The sequence below is a fragment of the Orcinus orca genome, chromosome 6, assembly GCF_937001465.1.
Source record: "Orcinus orca chromosome 6, mOrcOrc1.1, whole genome shotgun sequence".
In the NCBI taxonomy this organism is placed as follows: Eukaryota; Metazoa; Chordata; class Mammalia; order Artiodactyla; family Delphinidae; genus Orcinus; species Orcinus orca.
The window spans coordinates 10,870,905-10,891,005 of record NC_064564.1 but is presented as its reverse complement, the minus strand read 5'-3'; the positions used below and the strand labels follow the sequence as shown (position 1 = coordinate 10,891,005).

The 20,101-nt window shown below is 36.8% G+C and overlaps 1 protein-coding gene and 1 long non-coding RNA gene across 5 annotated transcripts in view; one reads left to right on the top strand and one right to left on the bottom strand.

Moving 5' to 3' along the window:
- The window catches only part of SCRG1 (stimulator of chondrogenesis 1), a 39,387-nt gene extending 20,812 nt beyond the window's left edge, over positions 1-18,575 (top strand). For all 3 annotated transcript variants that reach the window (XM_033403599.2, XM_033403597.2, XM_004278681.3), the window contains exons 2-3: positions 15,730-15,985; positions 18,335-18,575. In XM_033403599.2, coding sequence (XP_033259490.1) covers positions 15,744-15,985; positions 18,335-18,389 — 297 coding nt within the window. In that variant the 5' untranslated portion in view covers positions 15,730-15,743 and the 3' untranslated portion in view covers positions 18,390-18,575. The remainder of the gene's footprint in view (positions 1-15,729; positions 15,986-18,334) is intronic.
- The window catches only part of LOC117196154 (uncharacterized), a 108,675-nt gene that overhangs the window by 83,717 nt on the left and 4,857 nt on the right, over positions 1-20,101 (bottom strand). The window contains exons 2-3 of one of the 2 annotated variants that reach the window (XR_007478050.1): positions 15,885-18,217; positions 3,119-3,291 (exon numbers count right to left, since the gene is read on the bottom strand). This is a non-coding gene — a long non-coding RNA (uncharacterized LOC117196154). Of the gene's footprint in view, positions 1-3,118; positions 3,292-9,310; positions 9,725-15,884; positions 18,218-20,101 lie in introns of those variants that run through there. The other variant, XR_007478051.1, reaches the window with a different exon arrangement.

Here is a 20,101-nt window from a genome sequence, read left to right as displayed (position 1 = left end):
TTGAAAAATATATGGTCTTGATGGACTGCCAAGGATGAAGGTCGGTGTCTTTTAATGAAAAAACAAACCAATGTATCATGGTAACATACTGGTTCAGGCATTTCCCCACTTGCCAAATAATAGTTAAAGCTATTTATGGGCACTGAAGTAAAGGAAGAAGAGAAGACTTCAGTTCAGTTCAAACATGTAATTTATAAAGTGTTTTAAAAAAAAAAAAAAAGACTACCAGGGAGTTCTTGCCTGGTGTGGAACTTTCCATCCCAGTACGTGACTGAGGTGGACAAGAGACATCATTCTGTACTCTGGCCTGGACACAGCCAGGAAAAGCGCATGGTGTGGCAACATACCCACTTACTTCTCCAGCAATTTACTTGTTCCTTCCTTCAGCAAATGCTTTCTGAATGCTTCCTGTGAGCCCAGCCTGGAAGCAGGCCCCTGAGAGATGCAGGAGGAGGGGGAGGTACCCTGCTTGCCTTCTCGGTGCTGGCATCTCTTCCTCCAGTCCCCGTACATGGGCTGGCCCTGGTCTCCATCCCTCCCCTCTTCTCTTCCCACCCTGCACTCACTACCCTGCGGTCCCACAGCTATAAATACTATCGATAAATATCCCGATGACTCTCGAATTCATACTTCTGGCCCTGACTTCCAGACTCACATTCAACTGCCTACTCAGAACCTTCATTTCATGTCTGATAGGCATCTCAGATTAATTTGTCCAAATTCCTCTTTAAATTTGTATTGGGGTATAGTTGCTTTACAATGTTGTGTTAGTTTCTACTGTACAGCAAAGTGAATCAGCTATACATATACATATATCCACTCTTTTTTGGATTTCCTTCCCATTTAGGTCACCACAAAGTACTGAGTAGAGTTCCCTGTGCTATACAGCAGGTTCTCATTAGTTATCTTCTTTATACATATCATCAACGCAAATCAGCCAAGAATGTTAAGGCCAAAAGGAAAAAAGTAAACTATATATGCAGCAATATATATATTTATTTTATTTCGTACCTGTGTGAGATGATATATGTACACTGAACTTATTGTGATAATAACTTCATGATGTATGTAAATCAAATCATTACGCTATATACCTTAAACTTCTACCGTGCCATTTGTCAATTATATCTCAATAAAACTGGAAGGAAAGAAAATTAACTTGTCCAAAAGTTTACCCTTAGATCCCCCCCGCTAGATCGACTCCTTACAATTCATCCTCAGCTCATGTCAGTAAATGTCAGTACCATTCAGGTCAGAAACCTAAGAGTCATCCCGGATTCTTTCCCTCACCTCATTCTTCAATCAACTTCAACTTCTTTTTCCGACGTACCTCTCCCCCACCAGCACCCCCAAACATAAATGTTAGAGTTTCCCACTGTCCCTGGCCATCTCAATTTCTCCTTCTTAACACCCTCCCCAATGCACATCAAAAAGAAGCACACAAAATGTTAACAACAGCCCTCTCCATGTTGACACTCCAGTTGAATTTTATTCTATCTGTGCTTTTCTCTATTTTCCATGCTTAAACTATTACTTTTTTTAGAAAAATTATTGATATTTTTCTAAAAAAAATATCCAACTAGGATTACAGCTCTCATTAGAACCATCCGATGTAAAGAAAGCATAAGACATTAATAGTCATGAAGTGAGCTTAAGAACAAACTACACTTCAATGCAGGAAATATAAGAATGGTAATACGAGGCCAAATTGTCTAAATGCATGACTTTGTCCAAAGGCCACAAGGAATAGACAAAATTAAGATAATTACCAAAAATAAGAACATGATTACATAGTAAAAAAAACTCTGAAGATCAAAGCTCTAAAAGATAAGAAATATGCCAAAGACCTAAAATAACAGAAAAATTCTATCGCATTAGGGCAAAAAGATTAAAAAGAGCTTACAGCTCCCTTCCCAACTCCTCCCCATACACCCCACCTTCTGATAGAGAGGAATCTGGTGAGAGGGGTTAGAGAAAAGCCAGGTGATGTTTGTTGTTGAATCTTCTGATAAAGGTACACATACACAGAAACATACACATACACACACACACACACACACACACACACACACACACACACATTTTTGTGGCCTCTCCCGTTGCGGAGCACAGGCTCCGGACGTGCAGGCTCAGAGGCCATGGCTCACGGGCCCAGCCGCTCCGCGGCATGTGGGATCTTCCCAGACCGGGGCATGAACCCGTGACCCCTGCATCGGCAGGCGGACTCTCAACCACTGCGCCACCAGGGAAGACCGAAACATATATTTTTAAGTCAGGTATGAGCTAGTAGGCCAGAATAAATGCTAGTTTTGACAAAAAGCAAGCAAACAAAAGAAATTGGGAAGTACATTTTAAAGTCAAACTATTTAGAAAAAATTAAATACAATTAAATTAAAACAGTAGTACCTGATGACATGCAAATTTAAGGATTTGGTAGCTCACTAACCTCTTCCAGGCATAAATAGTTCTCTGCAACTAGATATTGAGTTTAGTAACCTGAGAAACTCCTCCTTCCCTGGCTATAAGCATCTAAAGATTAGGATATATTATTTATTCTTTCACTAACGTGCCAGGTACTGTGTAGCATACTTGGATACATATCAGACAAAACCCTGCCTTCCTGGAGCTTACATTCAAGTTTGGGGAGACACAATAAGAATATTTTATAATAATTTAGAGGTTTATAAATGCCATGTAAAACCAGGGCAAGTAAGGCAGACTGAGAATCTGAAAGAGGAGATAGAGTTTTATTTTTTTAATTTAAAAAAATTTTAAATTGAAGTATAGTTAATTTACAATGTTGTGTTAGTTTCTGGTGTACAGCACATATATATTCTTTTTCAGAGTCTTTTCCATTATAGGTTATTATAAGGTATTGAATATAATTTCTTGTGCTATATGGTAAGTCTTTGTTTTTTATCTATTTTATATATTGTAGTATATATCTGTTAATTCCAAACTCCTAATTTGTCCCTCCCCCTGACCTTTCCCCTTTGAAAATCATAAGTTTGCTTTCTGTGTCTGTTTCTGTTTTGTAAATAAGTTCATTTGTATCATTTTTTTAGATTCCACATATAAGTGATATCCTATGATATTTGGCTTTCTCTGTCTGACTTACCTCACTTAGTATGATAATCCCTAGGTCTATCCATGTTGCTGCAAACGGCTTTATTTCATTCTTTTTTATGGCTGAGTAATATTCCATTGTATATCTGTGCCACACCTTCTTTATCCATTCCTCTGTTGATGGACACTTAGGGTGCTCCCATGTCTTGGCTGTTGTGAACAGTGCTGCAGTGAACATAGGGGTGCAGGTAAGTGGAGACAGAATTTTAAACAGGACAGTGGGGTAGGTGTTATTGAGGAGCAAAGGCTTGAAGAAGGTGAGGTAGTTAGATATGCAGATATTTGGAGGAAGAGCTTTCCAAGCAGAGGAAATAACCAGTGCAAAGGCCCTGAGGCAAGAATGCATATGGCATTTTTGAGGAACAGCTGGAACAGAACAAACAAGGTGAGGAGTAGATGATTTCACAGAGGTGATGGGGAGCCAGATTGCATATGGAGGTCACTGCAATGACTTTAGCTTTGACTCAAAGAAAGTGGAGTTGTTGGAAGAGGATGGGTTTAGTTATTGATATTTTCCTTAATTCCTTTGGTATTCCTGGCACTCTGGACAGTGCCTGGCATAAATGAAACACTAAAAAACATTTGTTAAGTGAAACTAAGTAAAAGCAGCTTGCTCCTGTTCTCCTCTCTCTCATGTGATTGCTGAATAGCTTGATCAGTGACCCGCACATTAGCACTATTCGCTCACTTCCCCACCTTCCCAGCAATGGCTGCTCTTCTCCTGAAAATCCTTGCTGGGTTGATGCTGGTCTGTGCAGAGGAAGTACAAGAAGATTTGGGCCTGAAGATTAGAGAGCGACTCTGGGCTACATTTCAGCAGCCTATTTGATCGAGGACAAAGTTTACAAGCACCATTGTAGAAGTAGGAAGGGCAGCCTAAATGAATGGCTCCTGTGTAACCATACTGGGTCTTATTTGTTGAATTCTGGGACAAATAGCCACTTACCCTATCTAAGAGATGCACATCAGAGGAACCATATTTCAATTTGGGGAAGGGAGAGTAGAAGAAGGGAGAAACATACTTCTGAGAATTTGGCTTGTGTTAAAATCAACAGAGTACCACACAGCTCATTTTCAGAATCTGTAAGATTTGGGTATCTGTCCTTCATATTCCTCCCAAAATAGCTACAAATAGTGAGAGTGATATAGAAAGCTTTACTTCTGCCCAAGATGCAGTAACAGGAACCAGATCTGCCCACTCCCTTGAAACAACAAAAAACAGCCAAAATATATGAAACCATCTTTGTCAAAACACTGGATTTCAAGCAAGGAATAACACTGATTCTTGGGAGATGGGAAGCAAGTGACGTGAGCCCTACAATTTCCCCCAGTCTACTGCCTTGAGGGAACCCAGATACAGTCCAGCCAACTCCCTGAGTTGTAGAAATGGGGCTGAGAGTCAGGGAGACCAAGGCAGCTGGAGACCACAGAACAGAGTGCCTGAGAGAGGAGAGATACACAGAGACAGAACCCTGGAGTCTGCAGAGGGCCCCACCCAAGTATTTGGCAGAAAATTGATTAGTGTATGCAAATGAGGGAACTATGGAAGCGGGGAGGGGAGGAGGACTATCTGAAAGGATTAGAGAACAGAGTGCCTGGTACTCAAAAGGCCAGGAATACTCACAGAGAAGGAATGGCCTCAGTAGTGAGGAATAATTAGCCCTAGACTGAGAACAGATCTGGAACCACCTAACAAATCATCAAAGCAAGACTTGCAAGGATCAAACTGCTTCCGACTAACTTAGTTGCATCCCAAAACAAAGCACAAAAATACTTATAAGAATATAAAAATACCCAGCATCCAATAAGGCAAAATTATAAATTTCTGACATCCAATCAAAGATTACCAGGCATACAAAGAAGCAGGAAAACATAACTCATAATTAGAATAATCAATCGAGACCAACCCAGAACTGATACATGTTAGAATTAAAAAGCAACAATAAAACAGATATATCGGGCTTCCCTGGTGACGCAGTGGTTGAGAGTCTGCCTGCCGATGCAGGGGACACGGGTTCGTGCCCCGGTCTGGTAAGATCCCACATGCCGTGGAGCGGCTGGGTCCGTGAGCCATGGCCGCTGAGCCTGCGCGTCCAGAGCCTGTGCTCCGCAACGGGAGAGGCCACAACAGTGAGAGGCCCATGTACCGCAAACAAAAACAAAAACAAAAACAGATATATCCTTAAGGTGCTGAAAGAAAAAAACTGCCAACCTATCATACTATAACCTGTTATACTATAACCTTTGTTCAAAAACAAAGGTGAAATAAAGACATTTTCAGACATACAAAAGCTGAAAGAATTCATCACCAGCCAACCTACATGATAAGAATATTAAAGGATATCCTTCAGGTATAGGGAAAATGATATCAAATGGAAATATGAATTTACACAAAGGAACGAAAAGCACTAGAAATAGAAACTGCATGGATAAACATGTAATATTTTTTCTTGTTATTGAAATCCCTGAAGTTTAAATGACTGTTTAAATGAAATAATATACTTGGGGTTTATAGCATATACATAAAAAATATATAACAATAATAGCATAAAGGATGGGAGAAGAGAAATGTTAATATATTATTGTAAAGTTCTTATACTAATGTAAAGCATCATAATATCGTTTGAAGAAAGATAATGATAAGTAAAAATAGATAATATAAACCCCAAATCAATCATCAAAATAGCACAGTGAAGAATAACAGCTTATCAGCCAACAGAAGAAGTGAAATTATAAAAAAATTTCAGTTAATCCAAAAGAGCACATAAAAAGAGGGAAAAAGAAACAACAGATGGACCAAATAGAGAACAAATTATGACAGATTTAAATCTAACCATGTCAAATAATCACATTAAATATGAATGGTCTAAACACTCCCCTTAAAAGGCAGAGGTAGTCAGTTTAGATAAAAAAGCAAGACCAACCTACAGACTGCCAGTCTATAAGGAACACATTTGAAATACAAAGCCACAAAAAGTAAAAATAAAAGCATGGAAAAATATGTTCAGAGGTCAGAAGGTCCAATGTTATTAAGATGCTAATACTCTCCAAATTTATCTATAGATTTAATGCAATCTCAACCAAAGTTCCAGCAGGCTTTTTCTGTAGAAATTGACAAGCTGATAACAAAATTCATAATAGACTACAAAAAACCTAGAATTGCCAAAACAACTTTGTAAAAGAAGAACAAAGGTTCGAGGATAATTCTACCCAATTCCAAGAATTACAACAAAGCATCAGTAATCAAAACTGTAGTACTGGCATAAAAATAAACAAATAGATCAATGGAAAAGAACAGAGTCCAGAAACAGGCCCACACATATATTAAAAAGTGATATTTGACAAAGATGCAAAGGCAATTCAGTGGAGAAACAATAGTCTTCTCAACTTATAGTGCTAAAACTACTGGACAACCATAGTTGAAAAAACAACCTAAAAAAGAATTTCAATCCATATGCACTATATACAAAAAACAAAAAAAACTCATATGGACCACGAAACTAAATGTGAAACATAAAACTACAAAACTTTAGAAGAAAACATAGAAGAAACACTTTGTGACCTTGGGTAAGGCAATAATTTCTTAGCTATGACACCAAAAGCACATTCCATTAAAAAAATTGAGAAATTAGACTTCATTAATTTTAAGAACTTTTGCTTCTTTTAAAATCACTGTCAAGAAAGTGAAAAGGAAAGCCATGCATGAAGAGTAAATGTTTGCAAAACCTATTTATTAGGGCTTGATCTCATTAAAAGACCATGCCCTAATAAATAATATCTCTATTAGATATTATTATATCTAATAAAGAACTTGTGTCCAGAATATATAAAGAGCCCTCACAACTCAAGAACACAAGCCCAATTTTTTAAAATGGGAAAAGATTTGAACAGACAGTTCACCAAAGAAGATACACAGATGAACAAAAGCATATGAAAGGGGCTCAATACCATTAATCATTAAGGAAATACAACATAAAACAACCACGAGACAGCTATTAGAATGGCAAAAAATAAAAAAGACTGACCATACCAAGTGTTGGAGAGGACATGGACAAACTGGACTACTGGCGGAAATTTTAAATAGTACAACCACTTTGGAAAAACAATTTAGCAATTCCTTAAAACGTAAAACATACACCTACCAGCTATTCTACTCCTACGAGAATAATGAGAAAAATCTCCACAAGGTTCTGGCAGGTGGTGGGAAAGAAACCCTCTTGAAATATGTCAGAACATTCTGTTCTTCTTAACAAGGTCTGCCCTTGGGAGAAACTAGTGAACCAGAGCCTAATCAACTGGAGTATTATCAGAGCCCGACTGATCTGGGGTAAGGGAAATACCCAACTCCAGCCCACCTAGCCATCCTGTCCCACCTAAGGGGAGAGGAAAGAACTGAGACACATTTGTGAAGTTCGCAGCCCAGAAGCACAGTCTCACTAAAAGACCAAGCCCTAATTACAGGACCATGGAATGCTTCCTCTCCCTTCATATCTCACCACCACATAACCAAAGGCCTAGTTACAGCAGTTCCTTTTACCTGGTACATAGTATCTGGCTATCAAGAAAAATTTACAAGTCGTACCAAAGACAAATAGATACAGCAAGCATGAGAACCAGACATGGAAGTGATGTTGGAATTATGAGACAAGGAACTTAAAACAACTGTGATTAAAGATGATGGACTGGAGTGGGGGGGATGCCCAATGCCACTTAAAATGCATACCATTACCAACAAGGTAGAACAAACTTACAAGCATTTTCCTGATACTAGATGGGGATTAGAAAGGGATATCCTATTTAAAAGTATGTAGCATGCAAAATATTAAATGTAAATTAATGATACTATACCTATTACAGTAGAATTTTAAAATGCATAAAAACAACCCTGTGATTAATATGTTAAGGGGTCTAATGGATAAAGTGGACAGCATGAAAGAACAGATGGGCAATGCCAGCAGAGAGATGGAAATCCTAAGAAAGAACCAAAAATAAATAGTAGAGATAAAAGGAACACTGTAACAGAAACGAAGAATGCCTTTGGTGGGCTTATTAGTAGACTGGACAAAGCTGAGGAAAGAATCTCTGAGCTTGAGGACTGGTCAATAGAATCCTTGAAAACTGAAAGTCTAAAAGAACAAACATTGAAAAAAAAGCAGAAACAGAACCTCCAAGGGCTGTGTGACAACTACAGAGGTGTAACACATGCATAACAAGAACACCAGGAGAAGAAAGAGAGGAAGGAACAGAAAAAATACTTGAAACAATAATGACTGATAATTTACTTAAATTAATTTCAGAAACCAAACCACAGACGCAGGAAATTCAGAGAACATCAAGTAGACCGTATGTCAAAAATCTACACATGGGGGCTTCCCTGGTGGTGCAGTGGTTGAGAGTCCACCTGCCAATGCAGGGGACGGGGGTTCGTGCCCTGGTCCGGGAAGATCCCACAGGCCACGGAGCAGCTGGGCCTGTGAGCCATGGCCGCTGAGCCTGCGCGTCCGGAGCCAGTGCTCCACAACAGGAGAGGCCACAACATTGAGAGGCCCGCATACCACAAAAAAAAAAAAAAAAAAATCTACACATGGGGACATAATTTTCAAACTACAGAAAAACAAAGATAAAGAAAAGGTCCCTAGAAGATGCCAGAGGGGGAAAAATCACCTTACCTACAGAGGAACAAAGAAAAGAATTACATCCAACTTCTCAGAAACCGTGCAAACAAGAAGAGAGTGGAGTGAAATAAAGTGTTGAAAAAAAAATTACCAACCTAGAATTCTGTACTATGCAAAATTATCCTTCAAAAGTAAAGGAGAAATAAAGACTTTCTCAGACAAACAAAAATTGAGAGAATTCATAGCCAGTAAACCAGCCTTGTGAAAAATGTTAAAAGTTCTTTCAAGAGAAGGAAAATAATATAGGTTAGGAATTTGGATCTACATAAAGTAAAAGCACTGAATTAGAATAAGAGAAGGTAAAATAAACTTTTATTCTTCTTATTCTTAATTGATCTAAGAGGTAGCAGTTTGTTCAAAATAATAGCAACAATGTATTCAACTATCTATGTTATATATGTATATAGATAAAGATATATATATGTATAGATATATATGCTTATGAATGGCAGCAATGATACAAGGAATGAGAGGAAGGAATTAGAATTATTTTATTATAAGGTACTCACATTACTGTACTGTGAAGTGTTATAATATTATTTGAAAGCAGAGTTCGGTTAGGTATAAATGAATACTGCAAACACTATGGCAACCACTGAAAAAGTAAAAAAGAAAAAGTATAACTAATACGTTAAGAAAGGGGAGAAATGGAATCATAGGAAATGCTCAATTGAAGCCAGAAAAGGAGGCAGAAAAAGAGTGGAAGAGAAAAATAGGAACAATAGCAATAAACAGAAAACAATAATAAGCATAGTAGATCCTAATCTAACTATATCAATGTCAATGTTGAACATCAATGATCTAAATGCACCAATTACAAGACAGAGGTTGTCAGAATGGATCAAAAAGCATGACCCTTACTGCTTCAGTGGAATATAGCAAAACCTTTCTAATATTTTGCTTACTTTAAAATATCTTCAAGTTCATTTCAAAAATCTCTGAGGGCTTCCCTGGTGGCACAGTGGTTGAGAGTCCGCCTGCCGATGCAGGGGACACGGGTTCGTGCCCCGGTCCGGGAAGATCCCACATGCCGCGGAGCAGCTGGGCCCATGAGCCATGGCCACTGAGCCTGCGCATCCGGAGCCTGTGCTCAGCAATGGGAGAGGAGCATCTCACAAGAGTGAGAGGCCCGCGTACCGCAAAAAAAAAAAAAAAAAAAAAAAAAAAAAAAAAAATCTCTGAAAATAAAACCTAGTATATTATTCTTTGAGAACACGTACACACATAATTTTATTTCTGATTTCAAAGATGATGACATGAATATTAGCTATCAGTAAATCAAATGTAACTTTAATTAATGAAAATGAGTTACCATTAGTATGTTAAAAGGATTTTAGATTTGCTTCATTTTATGAAGGATAGGTAGACCTATCTGAAATCATTATTTCATTTACATAAAATTAAAGATTTAATTAAAAGCATATAACCATAAAAAAAAAAGCATGACCCAACTATACGTTGTCTCACTTTAAATATAAATACACGTATAGATCAAATGTAAATGGATGGAGAAAAATACATCATGCTAACAATAACCAAAAGAAAGCAGGAGGAACTATATTAATTTCATACAGCTCAAACATCAAAGAAAAGTTATCAGGGATAAGAAGGGTATTACATAATGATAAAGGGGTCAATTCTCCAAGAATACATAACAATTCTTAACAGATACTTGCCTAACAACAGTGTATCAGGTTACATGAGCTAATAACCAATACAACTGCAAGGAAAAGTAGATGAATCCACTATCATAGTTGGAGGTTTCAACACCCCTCCCTCAGAAATGGAGAGATCCAGCAGGCAGAAAATCAGAAAGGACATAGCTGGACTCAACAACACCACCAATCAACTTGATATAATAGATATCTGTAGATCACTTTACCCAACAACAGTAGAATACACGTCTTTCTCAAGCTCACCTGCAACATTCACCTAGATAGACAACATTCTGAGCCATAAAACACATCTTACCTAATTTAAAAGAAGTCACACAAGGTCTGCTCTGAGACCACAGTGGAATTAAACTAGAAATCAGTAACAGAAAGATAACTGGAAAACAGAAGAACATGTGGAGATTAAACACATTTCTAAATAACACATAGGTCAAAGAAGAAATCTTGAGAAATTTTAAAATATTTTGAATTTAATGAAAATGAAAACACAACTTACCAAATTTGGAGGATGCAGCAAAAGCAGTGCATAGAGGGAAATTTATGAAGGCAATGAATGCATATATTAGAAAAGAAGAGAGATCTAAAATCAATCATCTAAGTTTCCACCTTAGGAAACTAGAAAAAGAGCAAATTAAATTTGCTCCAAAGTAAGCAGAAGAAAAGAAATAGTAAGAATTAGAGCAGAAATCAATAAAATTGAAAACAGGAAATCAACACAGAAAAATCAATGAAGCCATAAGATGGTTCTTTGAAAAGATCTATAAAACTAATAAGCCTCTAGCCAGGCTAACTAAGGAAAAAAAAGGAGAGGACACAAAATTACTAATATCTGAAATGAAAGAGGGGACATCACTACAGATCACATGGAAAGTTAAAGGATAATAAAGGAAAAGCCCACAAATTTGATAACCTAGATGAAATGAACCAATTCCTTGAAAGACACAATCTACCAAAATTCACACAGGAAGAAATACATGATGTGAGTAGATCTGTATCTACTAAAGAAATTGAATCAGTAATTAATAACCTCCCGAAACAGAAATCACCAGGCCCAGATGGGTTCCCTGGTGAATTCTATCAAACAGTTAGGGAACAAAGTATATCAAATCTCTACAATCTCTTTCAAAGCATAGAAGCATAGGGAATACTTCCTAACTCATTCTATGAGGCCAGCATTACCCTAATACCCAAACCAGCCAAAGACATCACAAGAAAAGAAAACTACAGACCAATATCTCTCATGAACATAGATGCAAAAATCCTCAACAAATTATTAGCAGACTGAATCCAAACAAGTATAAAAAGAATGATACACCAAAATCAAGTGGGATTTATCCCAGGTATGCAAGGCTGGTTCAACATTTGAAAGTCAATTAATGTAATCCATCACACTGACAAACTAAAAAAGAAAAATCACATGATCATATCAATAGATGCAGGAGAAGCATTTGATAAAATTTAAACTCAAGCATGATAAAAACTCTCAGTAAACTAAAAATAGAGGGGAATGTTCTCAACTTGATAAAGACTGTCTAAAGAAACCTTCAGGTAACATACTTAATGGTGGGAAACTTGAAGCTTTCCCGCTAACATCAGGTACAAGGTAAGGATGTTGACTCTCACAACTCCTTTTCAACATCATACTGGAAGTCCTTGCTAATGCAATAAGGGAAGAAAAGGAAACAAAAAGTATACAGAGTGGGAAGGAAGACATAATACTGTCTTTGTTTGCAGATGACAGGTTGTCTATGTAGAAAATACAAAAGACTCAACAAAAAACTACTGGAACTAAATCATAGCAAAGTTGTAGGGTAGAAGGTTAATATATAAAAGTCAACTGCTTTCCTATCTACTAAAAATGAGTAAGTGGAGTTTGAAATTAAAAACACAGTATCATTTACATTAGCACCTTCCCAAAATGAAATACTTAGGTATAAATCTAACAAAATATATACAACGAGATCTATATGAGGAAAAACTACAAAACTGTTGAACATAACCAAAGAACTAAATAAGTGGAAAGATATTCCATATTCCATGTTCATGGAGATAGGAAGACTCAATATTGTCAAGATGCCGGTTCTTCTCAACTTAATGTACAGATTCAATACAATCCCAATAAAAATCCCAGAAAGTTATTTTGTGGACATTGATAAACTGATTCTAAAGTTTATATGGAAAAGCAAAAGACCCAGAATAGCCGACACAATATTGAAAGAAAAGAACAAAGTTGGAGGACTGACACTACCTGACTTTAAGACTAACAATAAAGCTACAGTAATCAACACAGTGTGGTACTGGTGAAAGAATAGACAAATAGGTCAATGGAACAGCATAGAGAGCTCAGAAATAGGAATTCTATAAATATAGTTAACTGATCTTTGACAAAAGAGCAAAAGCAATACAATGTGAAAGACAGTCTCTTCAACGAATGGTGCTGGAACAACCAGACATCCACATGCCCCAATATGAATATAAACACAGGCTTTACACCCTTCACAAGAAATTAACTCAAAATGGATCATAGACCTAAAAGTAAAGTACAAAACTCTAAAACTCCTAGAAGATAACATAGGACAAAATCTAGATGATCTTGGGTTTGGTGATGCCTTTTCAGACACAATACCAAAGACATGATATATGAAAAAATAATAAGCTGGACTTCATTAAAATTAAAAACACCTGCTCTTTGAAAGAAAATATTAAGAGAATTAGAAGATAAGCCACAGACTTGGAGAAAATATGTGCAAAAGGCACATCTGCTGAAGGACTGTTATCCAAACTGTACAAAGAACACTTAAAATTCAACAATAAGAAAACAAACAACCTGACTTTAAAAATGGGCCAAAGATTTTAACAGACACCTTACCAAAGAAGATATACAGATGGCAAATAAGCATATGAAAAGATGCTCCACATCATATGTCATCAGGAAATGCAAATTAAAACAATGAGAGACCACTACACACCTAGTAGAATGGCCAAAATCCACAACACTGACAACACCAAAAGCTGGTGAGAATATGGCATAACAGGAACTCTCATTCCTTGCTGGTGGGAATGCAAAATAATCCAGCCACTTTGGAAGAGTTTGATGGTTTCTTACAAAACTAAACATAATCTTAGCATATAATTCAGCTATCATGCTCCTTTGTATTTATCCACAGAGGTTAAAAATATGTCCACATAAAAACCTGCATGAGGATGTTTACAGCAGCTTTATTCATAATTGGCAAAACTTGGAAGCCACCAAGATGTCCTTCAGTAGGTGAATGGATAAATAAACTGTGGTACATCCAGACAATGGAATATTACCTAGTGCTAAAAAATAAAGATAGCTCTGTCAAGCCATGAAAAGACATGGAGGAACTTTAAAAGCATATTACTAAATGAAAGAAGCCAGTATGAAAAGCTGACATACTGTGTGATTCATCTATAGGACATTATGGAAAAGGTGAAACTATGAAGACAATAAGGACCAGTGGTTGCTGTGGGGCTGGGGGTTGGTGGGGAGAGATGAATAGGCAGAGTGCAGAGGACTTTTAGGGCAGTGAAAATACCATGTGTGATATTTAAATGATGGGTATAAGCCATTACACATTTGTCCAACCCATAGAATGTACAACACAAGGCATGAAACCGAAGGCCAACTATGGACTTGGGGTGATTCGGATGTGTTAATGTAGGGTCATCCTTGGTAAAATGTACCATGTGGTGACGGATGTTGATAACATGGGAGACTGTGCATGTGTGGGGCAGGGGGGTACATGGGAATCTGCAGCTACCTTTCCATTTTATTGTAAGCCAAACTGCTCTAAAATAACTAAGTTTTTTTTTTTTGAACCCATTATCTTACCTAAAATAACTGACCTTTGAGGTGCATCTAATCACTGAAAACTTCATAGTAAAATTTCCTTTCAACAATATTGTTTTCTTTCATCGTACAATATACATATCTGTCTTCTTTCCTTTTTTTTTTTTTTTTTGCGGTACGCAGGCCCCTCACCGCTGTGGCCTCTCCCACTGCGGAGCACAGGCTCCAGACGCACAGGCCCAGCGGCCATGGCTCACAGGCCTGTGCTCCACGGCATGTGGGACCTTCCCGGGCCAGGGCACGAACCCGTGTCCCCTGCATTGGCAGGCGGACTCTCAACCACTGCGCCACCAGGGAAGCCCTCTTCCTCCCTTTTTAATACTCCAGAGGTAGGAAAGACACTTCAGCACCTGCCAACAAGATGAAATCTGAATGGCTGTGGAGTCTGATTCTGGTTCCTCCAACTATTTTGCTAGTCTTCCTTTACTACAAGAGCCTCCATTTTCTTCATGTTTAACATGGAAGCCAGAAAAACCTGATTCAATAGATAATGCATATTCTATAGTTGTATGCAGATACGATACTTAAAGTGTTATCTCCTGAAAGAGGAATTAGACTTGCGGTATGACCCCAGGAGTTCAAACTAGAACTGGTGGGTGGAGGCCACAGAAAAATATTTTCCAGTAAGGGAAACGTTAGAACTGTATCAGTGGAATATATGGATTTAGTCAACAATGAGTTTCCCATCACAGTAGGTGTTCAAGAACAGGGTAAATGCCTCTTATGGGGAATTCAAGCCTCTGTTTTCAACTGAGGCTAAAATGTAACCCATGTGGGAGAAGAGTTCACAATTGCTAAAAATATGCAACAAAAATGGGTCCCCAAAATAATTCTGAAAGTTTTAAAAACTTAACTATAAATATCTCTATAGAATATAATCTGTCAATGTCAGGATAACTGGGCTTTTTGTTTCTGTCAGGGTTGGACCCAGATTCTTGGACAATGTTGTTGGATATGCAAGGTCAAGAATCACTGTACACAATGATGTTATTTGTTCCAGAAATTTACTTGAGTTTTATCACCTTAAAAAGCAGTTTTTCTCTACTGAATATACTGAAAAAAATGACTTTGGGTCCTTAAAAACACAGATTCTGGCTCTTCCCACTATCTCCCTTCCCCCTCCCTCACATAACTCTCACTCAATATTTCTTTGTGGAGCTCAGGCATGTCATTTTTAACAAATATTCTAAGTAATTTTTATTGTAGGTGGTCATAAAACTAAACTTGAGAGACATTCAAAGAGAGTAGAAAAAATCAACGCCCACTCTTTCTATTCAAGAGTTTATGAGAATGCGGCAGGACTTTATGTTCAGATGAATTCCATCTTTAAACCAAACAAACATATAAACACTGATACATTTTGTTTTTTCTTCTATCTCAGGGCCAAAAGCCAAAATGAAATTTATAGTACTTGCTGTCACCGTTGGACTAACTTTGCTGCTAGGAGTCCAAGCCATGCCTGCAAATCGCCTCTCTTGCTACAGAAAGATACTGAAAGATCGCAACTGTCACAATCTTCCAGAAGGAGTAGCTGACCTGACAAAGATTGATGTAAACATCCAGGATCACTTCTGGGATGGGAAGGGATGTGAGATGATCTGTTACTGCAACTTCAGTGAATTGCTCTGCTGCCCAAAGTAAGGAAATGCAATCACAAAACATATTGCTGTGAAGTGTATGTACAACAACTCTTTAAGACACCTTCATAATGAGTGTGCTAAAATTAATCACCCTTTTCAGTAAAACCCTGTTCAAATCTCAGCTATTTTTTAGGATCATCACCATATGTACCGAAATGAATGTTTTCATTTAAGAGACCGAGTCTGGCAGATTTTAGTAAAACTAAATGAGATACAGGAAATTAATAACACTCCAATCTATTAAATTCTAATTTTCCTATCTGATTTTTAATCACACACACAAAAAAATCTGGTAGCTGAAGTCACCTTCAAGGCTGACATCTTAAACTAATTTGAAAACTAATAGAAGGCTTTAGATAAAAGATCCCAAACAGATCAAGTAACTGGATGGAAAAGTTTGGTAATGGTGAAAGAAAAACTTTCTAGCTCTATGTATGAGTTAACCAGAAATTAACTGAATAGAGACTGTCCACTGACTTGGAAAGTAGATGTATTTTAAGTATAATACAAAGGTAGATAAATAAATATTTATAGCTCTTGATTTTAAAATAATCTTCTCCTGGTTATTGAGGAAGCTCAAATACTATGATCTTGGCTACTTCATATTGAAATCAGCTTTTTCAAATTACTTTCAACATATCATCATATTTTTCATTTTTCTAAGAAATCTGTGAGCTAGAAAGGGCAGATATAACCATCTTATCAAAGAAAGGTGTACAGAGGTAAAATGACCACTATCCCACTTAGCTAGCTAATATCAGCACTGAGACTAGAACACAGGTCTTCTGATTTGGCCTGGGTATTTTTTCTACCAAGCCAGTTGGTTCTTAAGTATGGTTCCCAGAACAGCAGCTTCAACATTACCTGAGTTCTTGTTAAAAACGTAGTTCATCCCTGGGCCCCAGACCAAAGCAACTGAATCAGAAACAATGGAGAGAAAGCACAGCAATTATGGCTTAAACCCTCCAAGTGATTCTGATGCAAAATAAAATTTGAGAATCACTTCATTAAACAATGATATCAAGAGCTCAAGTTAACTGATTCCATAAAATGATTTAACTTTTCCTACATAAATGAAACGCCATCTAATATTAAAATATCATGTTTACTTTTTTGTAAGACTTGAAACTAATTTATTGAAATGCACTTACTTTATGATATAATTTTGTGATTATCCATTGTTAATGGATGAGCTAGAAGTATGGATATATGAAAATAATTTCTATCTGAGTTTGGATTACAGTTTTCCCAGTAGCAACAAATATCTAAGTATATTTCTTTTTTTTTTTGCCTATAAACACAAATTTTATTTTGCCATTCTACTTTGCCAGTTGCATTGAATATAATTAAATACAGCACTGTATAAGTTTAAGGTGTACAGCACAATGAGTTGATATACATATACAGCTGACCCTTGAACAACACACGTTTGAATTGCATGGGTCCACTTATCCGTAAATTTCTTTCACTAAACATAATACATACCACAGTACTATCCCATCTATGGTTGGTTGAATCCTCGGATGTCGAACCACAGATATGGAGGACTGACTGTAAAGTTATGCATGGATTTTCCACTGCACAGAGGCTCAGAACCCCTTACTGCTGCATTGTTCAAGGGTCAACTGTATTGTGAAATGATTACCATAATAAGTTTAGTTAACACGAATCACCTCATATAGTTACAAATCTTTTTTCCTTGTGATAACCTGTAGGATCTATTCTCTTAGCAACTTTCAAATATATCATACAACAGTGTTAGCTACAGTCATCATGCTGTACATTGCATGCTAAGTATATTTCTAATGAGCCATAATCATAATACTACCTTGCACATATACACAATTTTATATTATACCGTGCATTTTTATTATACATCACCTTATGTGATCTTTCCAAAAAGAGTGGATAGAGTTGAGTAGCTCAAAATTTCACCTTTCCCTATAAAACCTAGAAATTTACTTATTGACTTCCCAACCAATTTTTAATCTTCTGTTTCTTAGCTGTAGATTTAAACTTCATGGCCTATCCCCACCCATATCAGAGAAATGAATATTTTGGTATGCTTGTAAGGTTTTGAAATCACCCAATCTTTCCTTTTCTTTATAGACAAACGACAGCATACTGTCCATGGCAGATGGGGGAAAGCAGAAGAATTGATTACCTTCTTGGTCTTTGCTGCTCTTGTGGCAAAAGTCCTCCCACTCACTCTCTTTGTACTTTATTCACCTAAAAAGAATAGCCATATCTGAAATCCTGGAAATCACCGTCCATTTCTTGCTCAGAAAAGTCTAACATGTATCTTAACTTTCAGCTGGATTTAATTCATGTTCTGCTCTCTTTCAGAGATGTCTTCTTTGGACCAAAGATCTCTTTCGTGATTCCTTGCAACAATCACTGAGAATCATCCTGTATTCCAGACAACAACATTCTTAATTCCCCACAAACCACACTCTAACAGTGTAGCTGTATTTCTGGTTCCTATGCAGTGCAATAAAGCACAGATTCTATAAATTCTTACTTGCCTAAGTAAACTTGTGTTAAATTAGCAGTAATAAAAATTCCATTTAATTTTTCTCTGTGGAAATTGTTTAAATTTTTTGACTAGAAAATTTTCATCTACAAGGTGTTCACTGTGCTCAGTAAAAGAATTCTGTCCCTCAGAGGAAGAGCCATAACCCTGGCTCAAAGATGGAGAATACTTTCAGTTCTTGACAGATCATGTATACTTAATGAAAAGAACCAGAGATAAATTGAGGTTCTCGGAAGGGAAACTAGAAGTTTTCTAGTAAGAGGGGGAAAAGGGAGCCAATATTTGAGTATATACTATGTATGCCAAGTACTTTAAGCACATTTGCATTTTGCTGTCTTAAAAAACCACAAAACCATCAAGATAAGTATTCTTAAACCCACTTTTCAGATGCTAACTCAAGTTTAAGATATTTGCTAAAACTCAAGACAGACTTTGAAGACAGTTCCAGTTCCAAAACACTCACATAGTTGTATCCTTAAAACTATGCTACATACCCCTGACGTGTCCATTTTTCTTGGGAATAACAAAACACATTAAAAGAAACATGTAATGGATCAGAATTTAAAGTCACATGAATTTTAAAGGTAAATAAAACGGATGCCTTCAAAGATATTTTCTGGGTGTTAGAGGCAGTTTTAGACTATGCTCCACACCTTTGGAGGTGTGCACTGACGAGTAGCCAACAGAATTAATTTCAGAAAGTCCTTCATGCTATAAAAATTTATTAGATACTCGCTAAGTGCCAGCTGTTATTAAGATTTGGGGATGTAGTAATGAATAAGATGGACTTCTCCTCTTGGAACTTGTATTCTAACAAAACTGTAATCATTACAAATATTTATAAATGTGAAGCCTGCTGCTACAAAGGAGAAGTGTAGGGTGCTATACAAAGTACTGCTGTGGGGAAACGTTTGAGAAGCACCACACTTGTAGTAAATCTAGGAGATAACCATTTTGAGTTACAGTGACATTGTTTCACTGAAATACATCCTTGGAGGTCCCTGATCTGTTTCTCGAGACCACACCCAGAACAGTTTCAGTGTTCAATAGGTGTTACTGGGCTAAACAAAACAATTTTGAGGTAATCAGAATTCAGTTCCTCTTAAAAGCTGCAAAAACATAAGTCAGAACATGTTTTCAAATAGTATGACTTCTACAAAAAGGCATGAAGAAGTGGAATTGTTTTAAAAAAACTCAAATATATTGTTTTATCAACATAGTATATGATTTGATTGAGCTTTTTTTTTCTTCACTGAATTGACAGGTATTAAAGTCAAACTAACACAATAACAGAAGTCTTATATCCTTTCTGAAACAGCGCATAGAATAGGTAAATAAAGAAAATCACCAGTACATTTTCTACTTGGTATAGTCTCTCTTTGAGGGAGGAAAAAAACAAGGCAATTCAACAATGGCTTTTTACTAAATATTCCCTTATTACTGCACTCAAAACATGATGAGAAAAATAGTATTTGGAAAAAAGCTAAATATTTAATAAATGGAATTTTATAGATTATGACTATTCTTCATATTCTCTCCTTTCTGGAAATAACTTGTAATATCAAATTGCATTACATTCT